At 65.7% G+C, this 8,846-nt stretch overlaps 1 protein-coding gene across 4 annotated transcripts in view; it reads right to left on the bottom strand.

The window, feature by feature from the left end:
• LZTS2 (leucine zipper tumor suppressor 2) overlaps nucleotides 1-8,846 on the bottom strand; it is a 54,314-nt gene that overhangs the window by 3,102 nt on the left and 42,366 nt on the right. For all 4 annotated transcript variants that reach the window (XM_075131111.1, XM_048857412.2, XM_048857413.2 and 1 more), the window contains 3 exons: nucleotides 6,442-6,894; nucleotides 3,004-3,594; nucleotides 916-1,185 (listed from right to left, as the gene is read on the bottom strand). In XM_075131111.1, coding sequence (XP_074987212.1) covers nucleotides 916-1,185; nucleotides 3,004-3,594; nucleotides 6,442-6,855 — 1,275 coding nt within the window. In that variant the 5' untranslated portion in view covers nucleotides 6,856-6,894. The remainder of the gene's footprint in view (nucleotides 1-915; nucleotides 1,186-3,003; nucleotides 3,595-6,441; nucleotides 6,895-8,846) is intronic.

Below are 8,846 nucleotides of genomic sequence, written 5' to 3'. Positions count from 1 at the left end.
TGCCCCTAAGCGACACGTTTGCCAACGACACATCGTCCTAAACCAGCCCCCAGAACCGCAGCTGCCTCCCAACGGGGCGGCTCGGCTTTTGGCACCGGCACCCTCTGCACCCGACGGGGCAGCCTGCAGAACTAGAAGCCCCCCCCCACCCCCACCCCACTAAACGAGCGTCCCCCGCCAGCCCCCCGCGACTGCCTGCCAAGACGGCGAGGCGAGTGGGTCGCTCCCTCTCCAACGGGAGCAGGACACATGGGCGGCTGGGGATCTGCTCGGAGAGCCCTCGAGTCTGAGCTCCCCGGGGCCGGGGCCCAGCCAGATGCCAGGAGCAAAGGGGTGGGGAGGGGGGGGCGTTTTGGAGCCTACAGACCTCCCCATGGCACGGCCCAGGCCGCGGGTTCTCCTGGTTGTTGGGAGGTGCCAGAGCAAGACCCATACCAACAGGTCTTGCCCAGGGACCCTCCCTTACGCTGGCCTGGCCTCTGCCCTATCTGGAGGGCCCCCCATCTCCTGGGCCTGCTCCACCCCAGCCAGAGAACAGCCCCGAAGTCGCTCCTAGGGCAGATCTCCCAGACAGAGGCAATCATTAAAAACTGCCCGGGACGGCGAATCCGGCAGAGCCCTGGGGGAACGGCTCCAACCGTGAACTACCCTCCCCGTGCAAACGTCCACTTTGGCTGGCTAGCATCACCTGCCAGGCATCGAAGGGCATCAGCCCTGGCCCTGCGAGGCCGAAGGGCCCACCGTCGAGTATTTGCTCCCCAGGTGGGTGTTTCTAGACTGGGATCGAGTACGCCCCTCGACCTTCTCTTGGCGGAGCTGAACTGACAGCCCCGCGAGTCTCACCCTCAGGGCTCCAAGGGCCCCGGCCAGCTGGGATTGGAGCCAGGGGTCCCGTCCCACCTGGTCCCGGCTCACCTCCCACTTGGTCTCCTCCAGCCGCGGCCCCAGCTCGGTCTGCTCGCGCTCGAAGGAGGCGCACCTCTTCTCCAGCAGCTCGCGCTCCTGCAGCAGCTGGGCAAAGTCCTCCTGCAGCTTCTTCTTCTCCTGCTGCAGCTGGAAGATCTGCAGCTGCAGCACCTGCTGCGTGCGCTGGGCCTTCTGCGCCGCCTGCTTGACCTGGGAGGCGTAGCCCTGCCGCAGCTCCTCCATCTCCTGCTCACAGTGCTTCTGCTTCTCCTCGTACACCTGGGGCGGGGGGAGAGCGTCACCCGGGGGGCCCCGCGCAGCCCCGGCCCCCAGACTCTGCCCTGCAGACCCAGCGCAGCCCATGAGCTGCCCCCGATTGCAGCCGTCCTCCGCTAACACTGGGGGTGCCCTGCACCCACTACAGCTCCCAGCATGCATTGCGTCGCCCAGGCCTGAGCACATGCAGAGATGCGATTATGGGCGACTACAGCTCCCAGCATGCATTGCGTCACCCAAGCCTGAGCACATATGGAGATGCGGTTCAGGAGACTACAGCTCCCAGCATGCATTCAAATGCCCAGGCCTAAGCGCAAGGGGAAACATGGCTCCCCAAGACTACAGCTCCCACCATGAATTGCATCTCCAGGGCCTGAGCACATGTGGAGATGCAGTTATGGGAGACTACAGCTCCCAGCATGCATTGCATCGTCCAGGCCTGAGCACATGTGGAGATGTGGTTCAGAAGACTACAGCATGGGCCTGAGCACATGTGGAGATGCAGTTATGGGAGACTACAGCTCCCAGCATGCATTGCATCGTCCAGGCCTGAGCACATGTGGAGATGCAGTTATGGGAGACTACAGCTCCCAGCATGCATTGCATCGTCCAGGCCTGAGCACATGTGGAGATGTGGTTCAGAAGACTACAGCTCCCACCATGCATTGCGTCACCCAGACCTAAGCACGTGTGGAGATACGGTTCTGGAGACTACAGCTCCCAGCATGCATTGCGTCACCCAGACCTAAGCACATGTGGAGATAGGGTTCTGGAGACTACAGCTCCCAGCATGCATTGCGTCACCCAGACCTAAGCACATGTGGAGATAGGGTTCTGGAGACTACAGTTCCCAGCATACATTGCATCGCCCAGCCCTAAGCACATGTGGATATTGGGTTCAGGAGACTACAGCTCCCAGCATGCATTGTGTCGCCCAGACCTAAGCACATGTGGAGATGTGGGTCGAGACTACAGTTCCCAGCATGCATTGCGTCGCCCAGGTGGCGGTGTGGCTCACCAAAACTACAGCTCCCAGCATGCATTGCAGTGGCAAGTCTACTCCTCAGGAGGTTGCGCACTGCATGCTGGGTGTTGTAGGCTTCATGGGCTGCCTGTTCACACTGAGAACATGGGGCCCCACCGACAACCCTGAGACCTGCACCCGGCCTGCCTTCCTCCACGGGGAGCCCACGCTCAGCAGCGGCACTCTCAGGCCAGGCCTGTGGAGCTCCTGCACCCCAGTGTGGCTCTTTCGGGGTTACAGCAGCTCCAGGCTGGCCAGCTGCACGGCTGCCCCAGCAGGGGGAGCTCCGGAGCGCAGAAGGCATTTACTGCCCGCACCCCTAGGGGGCGCTCACAGCAATTGGGCTGCAAATGCACCAGCCTGCCTCCTGCCCCTCCCCCACCACAGCCCTTCAAACACCAACCCCCCCAGTCCCTCATGCAGCCCATCCCCACCTCTGCCCCCCCCCACACATGTCCCCTCTCTCTGCTCACCAGCTGGCCTGTCCATCCTTCCCAACTGCCCCCCACATGCACCAGCCCCCCCAGCAGACACCTCCTAGTGTCCAATCGCCCCCAAAGGCACCAGACCCCCAAATGCACACTCCCAGAGCCCAACTGCCCCCCACATGCACCAGCCCCCCCCAGCAGACACCTCCTAGTGTCCAATCGCCCCCAAAGGCACCAGACCCCCAAATGCACACTCCCAGAGCCCAACTGCCCCCCACATGCCCGGCCCTCCACGGACACACCCGGCGCCTCCGGCCGCCCGCAGTGGCAGGACCCCGGGGGGCTGGGCTCTCCCGCCGAGCCGGGTACCTGGCAGATGGCCACCTCGTTGTCGTCCAGACTCTGGCGCAGGTGCCGCAGCTCCGCCTCCCGCTCCCGCAGCTTCTCCTCCAGCTCGCGGACGAGCAGAGCCTCGTCGCCCTCGACGGGTGAGCGGGCGCAGGAGCCGCCGTCGGAGGAGGGGGGCCCCCGCCCGCTCAGGGACCCCGTGCTCTTACTGGAGGAGGAGCGCCCGCTGTCCGAGTTGGAGGGGCCGGCCAGGCCCCCGGAGCCCCGCTCCGGGTACCCACCGTGACTGTCCAGGCTGAGGTGGCCTATGCAGACGGCGCCCGGCTCCGGTGGCTGGCTGCAGCCCGTGCTGTAGGTCGGCAGGCTGGAGAGGGAATTGCGCCCCGAGTCCGACAGGGTGCCCGAGTGGGCGCTGTGGCGGCAGCTCAGGGAGTGGTGCTTCTCGGCGCTGGCCGCGGCGGTGCCGCCCAGGAGGTGGGCGAGGCTGGCCTGGCTCTCGGGGACCGCCGACACCCCGGGCCGCGGCACCACGTAGCCCGGCAGCGAGGAGTTCCTGCCCTTGGGCACCACCGGCTTGAAAGCCGTCGGGCGGATCAGGGTCTTCTCGACGTTCTGAAACGCACAGAGCAGAGACTCTGGGGCGGCAGGACGGGGGCCGAGGACGCCCCCCCACCGGCACAACACAGTGCCACCCCCGCCAGGTGTTCAGACCCAGCCCAGCGCCCCAGGCTCTGCAGCCTGCCAGGAAACGTGGCACCTTCTGATCAACACCTCATCATAACTCTCGTGGGGAGGCAGCGTGGCCTAGCGGACTTGGACTCAGAACACCTGGGTTCTCGTCCCGGTTTGGCCCCCGGACCGCTGGGAGGGTGACCTTGGGCAAGTCACTGCCTCGCTCTGTGCCTCAGTTTCCCCCTCTGTCAAATGACAGTGATGCCATCCTCCTAATGCGCTTTGGGATCTCCGACTGTTACGTGCTGTCCGACAGAGTGGGTTGGGGCCAGTGCCGGGATCCACTCCCCAGCCAGGAAATGGAGTCACAGAGTGGGCAAGTGATTTGAGCGAGGTCACCCAGCCAATCAGCAGCAGGGCCAGCCCCCGCAAGTCTGGACTACTAGGCTACACTCCCTCCCAGAGTCTGGGGTAGAACCCAGGAGTCCTGGCTCCCAGACTCCTTCCTGAGCCCCCGGCCCATGCCTTCCTTTGTTCAAGTACAGACAGTGAAAAGGACATTTTTTCCTCAGTTGAAAACCGTAAAGTAGCAGCCGAATAAGGAGGCAGGCAGGGGGGCTGAGACCCAGGCCAGGGAACGAGAGCATCCCCTGCCAGACCCCCTACTGGCACACAAGCCAGGTCTGATGCCAATACGAGAAACATCCACCAGTGGCCATTCATTTTACTTCGCCAGTTGGCCCAAGCCCCATGGCTCTGCCTGGGTGATGCGGGGTAGGAGGGGGGCTGTTCCTTCTAGCCAAGCTACGGCCTTTGGTTTTCACGGGGGAAAACATTCCAAATTTTCAGTTTCCTCGACGAAAGCGGACACAGATCCTCTGTGTGGTTCCCCCTTCCCCGCTGAAATGAAGGGGGGAACCCCCCCCAAACAGACCATTTGCTAAACTGCCCTCCTCTGATAAGGGCGGGTCAGGACCAGTATGGCAGATCGGGGCCATCGGCTCATTTTGAGCCAGATGCCCCCCAAAAGCCATCGCTGGCTCCCAGCCAGCCCTGGGCCCCCCAGCACACAAGGACCTTCTCGGCCCAGCTGCCCACAGGGCCAGGGTGGCATGAGTTCTGGGCAGACTCAGCAGAGAGGTCAAAGGCCGAACAGGCCACAGGGACCGAGCCCCCGTCTCCGCAGAGAACTGAGAACTGTTCACCGTCTCCGCGTCTGCCCCCCACCCCACCCCCTCGCCCGGCTGGGCCCCTGACCCAGAACCTCTGGCCAGCTCTAGCGGGCTAAAGGGACAGGTCGGCTGGGGTCGCCAAGGTGGACCAGAGGGGCCCAGGGCAGATTAAAAGCCACCCAGCTAGGCACTGGCAGCAGGTTAGTGTGACCCCCTGGAGCGTGCCCCTCCAAGAGGTGCGAGGACCCAGCCGCCATCGACCCCGATCTCTTCCCCATCGCCAGGCCACCCCCTTCCTGTGAATGGGGCTCCCAGCTCTGTCCCCAGTTCCCCAGGGGCGCAGCTCGCCCTGCAATGGCCCTGCCAGGGGATCTCACCAGGTTAAAGGATTCCCGGAGCTGGGCCTATGGAACTCCTTGCTGCAGGACGGTAGGGGCCATATTCTAGGGCTGAAGCAATGCCACCGAGCCAGGCCAGGCTGGGGCATAGCCTTTGCCAGCCACTCCGGCTCCCTGGCACTCCACTCCACATCCCATACATGGGACCTCCAACCCTCAAGGCATGGCACATTCGGGGCAGTGGGGGGTCACCTAGGTATCAGGAAGTGGGGTGCCCGCTGCCCACCAGGAGGTGTCGCCTGTGGGAGGGATTTAAGAGCCATGTTCCCTGAAGCATGAGCCAGCAAACCAGCCCCGAGCCCCAGGAACCAAGGCAGCCAAGGGCACCAGCTGTCCAGGACCCAGCGCCTGAGCGCCAGTGATCACCCTCCCAGGCGGGCACTAGACCTCCCACAGCTTGGCCTGGAAGCGCCCGGGGCCGTCCTCGCCCTCAATGGGCACCAATGGGTTAGTGCGTCCTGGGTCTGACGGGGCAGCGGGGGCCGGAAGAACCCACATCCCCTATAAGAACAGGAGCACTAGGGATCGGCGGCTCCCACTTACACTAAGCAAATAGGGTTGCAACAGTGTGTGCCCACCGCCCAGGTCGACTTGGCGAACTAGGGCCAGTGACAATGAACCTCCCCCAGGGCAGAGGGGAAGCCAGAGGTGCCTGCGGGTTTAGTGGCATTGCCAGGTTAATTAACCCCATCTCTGCAGCTGGAACCGGGGGGGGGGGCGGTCCCCACAAATGCCAGGCAGCTGCCCACTACCTCTGCAGCTACAGGACGCTGCCAGCGTGCCAACGCTGCAAAGGAGCAACCAGGCAACAGCAGACACCAAGAACTAGTACAGGGAGATATGATCACCGCAGCACAGGGCCTGTGGAACTCCCTGCTGCAGGAGGGTAGGGGGCTGGACTAGGCTTCCTTGGGCAGCTCCTGCCCCCCTGGCGCTACCTGCTGGCACCACTAATGATGGCACAAATACCCAGTAAGGAGGGGAAAGCACTGCTGTGAGTCAGGGCGGAAGCCCATGGCCAGGCGGGTCAGGAAGTAACTAGACCCGCACCCTCCCCATGGAGGGCTGAACGGGTCAGGTGTATTGCTGGGGTGGGGGGCGACTGTCTCTCGAGTCACTGCTGGAGGCGGGATGCCCAGACCGGGTGCCCCAAAGGCCTGGCCCGGCAGGGGGAGGGGATGGACTCAGCCCGGCCACAGACGCCCCCCGATCTTCACCTTCTCCAGCTGCCCGGAGACGGGGACCAGCCTCGGGGGCGGCCCCTGGACGTGGCTGCTCCGAGCCCGCTCGTCCCGCGGCTCCTCGGCGTCGCTGCAGGGGCTGACGGGGGACACGGCCTCGGCCCAGAAGTCCTCGCTGGCGTAGGTGCCGCGCCCGGGCGCCAGGCCGGAGCAGAGCTTGGGGGGGGGCAGCCCCTGGAGGGGGGCGGCCTGGAGCAGCCCGTCCTGCTGGCGGAAGGGGCCGGGCGCGGCCTTGCAGGGCCTCTCGTGGCAGGGCCGGCCGGAGATGAGGCTGCTGACGCTCCCCATGGCGCCGCGGGCGGAAGCGGGCGAGCGGGTGCTGGTGCGGAGCTGGGGGGCCGCCTCAGAAGCGGGCTCGATGGAGACGGGCCGGGTCTGCACTATGGCCATGGCGTGGGGGCCTCAGACGGCGGGGACCACGCAGGCAGCCTGCAGGGAGAGAGGGAAACCAGCACTGAGCCCCGCTGGGATGGAGCCCGTGGGCACCGCTGCCCCCCTCGCCCACTGCCCTCCCACGGGGGCACCACTCCCCGCCTACCTGCAGGGGCACTGTCCCCCCCTTCACCCACCGCCTCCCTGCAGGGCCACCGCTCTCCACCCCCCCATATCGCCCACCTTCCAGGGACACCAGCCCACCGCCTGCCTGGGGGGCACTGCTCCCCATCCCCCCCGCCCGTGGGGACCCCACCGCCGACAATTGCTCCCCACCCCCGATATCGCTTGCCCAACCGCCAGGGAAACTGCCCGCCCACTGCCCCATCGCCTGCCGCTCCCCCATCACTGGAAGAGCTGGGGGGAAGCCCAGGGCTGGGCTAGCAGGGGGCTGCGGGTCGGGAGTGAGGGGCACCAGCAGAGCTGAGAGAAACAGGGCGACACTGAGAAAGGGGAAACGCAACAGACTCTCCAGGAGAAGCTCCCGGGTGGGGGGGTCCCCCAGGGAAAGGGGGGGCCCTTTGCTCAGCCATCTCGTCCTGGAGGGGACAGAGCCCCTGGGGGCAAACAACCCAGCCCTGATCCAGGTGGGGATGGGATAGATGGGACAGGGGGGGTTGAGGACCAATCTTGGCCTGGGAGGCTCAGGGCCTCGGGGGGCTTTCAGTGCCCCCTTTGCCCCAGACTCCCCATGGCAGGGCTGGCACAACTCACTGCCCATTGAGGAGCTGCTGAGGCTGGCCCAGCACCGTGCCCGCGGGGCAATGGGACAGAGAAGCACCTCCAGCCCCATGTCTCCTGTGCCATCAGGCCACGCGCTCCTGCTACAGCCATGGCCAGCCCGGGGAGGGGGGGGGCAGCATAGCCCAGGGAAGACCCACTCGCTGCAGCCCCAGACCCTGAAGAATTCACACCCACCCCCACCCCCACATTGCAGCACGCTGGGTGTGAGAGAACAGGCACGACTGGGAGGGGAGGGGGTGACTAGCACGAGGGCCGCCAGCTGGGCCGACCCCCCTGGATTGCACTGGGCACCCCAAAGCCAACGGCCTGCCCCCTTCCCAGGTGCTCCCCGGCGGGCTCCTGGCAACGTGGGCAGGATTCTGACCTGGCCAGGGCCCTGGCAAGGCCAGCCACATGCTGCCGGCCCCGGGGGCCCACCGGGACAGGCCCGGCCCCGCCGACCACCAGCACAGGAGAACAGCGCCCTCCTGTGAAGGACGGAGTCAGCACTGGCGTGGGGCATCACGTGTGGTGAGCCAGGGAGACCCCAGGGGAGAGCTGCTTTGCGCCCGAAAATTCCCGTCGGTTCCGCGCATCCAGCTTGACCCACAAGGACGGCTGTGAGCACACAGGGGGTGCAGGAGACTTGCCCACCCCCCAGCTGAGCACTGATGCCAGCCCGGCCTGTTCCTTACGCACCATTTGGCAGCGCTTGAGACAACTTCCTCTCCCTCCAGCCGGGTCACCACCGGCCCCAGGCCTCCCGTCAGCACGCTGGGGTTACAGAGGCTGGTGCCCGCATGCCCACAGCCCAGGCTGCAGCTGGCTCCAAGGATCTGCAGGGCCTGGGCTCACAGCTGCCTTGCTCCCCGCTCTGGGGGGCTCCCCCCCATCTCCACCCCGCTGCCAGGACCACACGGCTGCAGTGAGGAGCCCACCCAGCCGATCCAACACGGGTACAGGAGTCAGGGGCCTGGGAGGGGACCCGCCTCTCAGCCCCAGCCAGCCCATAGTCCGGTCCCCCAGGGCATCCGGGGCTGGCATGAGCCAAGCTTGGGGCTCCGTCCAGCCCACAGCAGGCAAGGGACCGCAGTACAGACACCACCGGGTCACTGGCATTCGCTGCCCCCTCTGCCCACCAAGGCGCCAATGACTGGGCCATGCAACCAGCGGCCTCCAGGCCCCTTTGGGCACCAGTACGCGGGGAGGGGCTGCCCTGCTGGCCA

Source organism: Caretta caretta, chromosome 7, assembly GCF_965140235.1.
Source record: "Caretta caretta isolate rCarCar2 chromosome 7, rCarCar1.hap1, whole genome shotgun sequence".
In the NCBI taxonomy this organism is placed as follows: Eukaryota; Metazoa; Chordata; order Testudines; family Cheloniidae; genus Caretta; species Caretta caretta.
The sequence above is the reverse complement of the archived record's forward strand: the minus strand, read 5'-3'. Positions and strand labels throughout refer to the sequence as shown.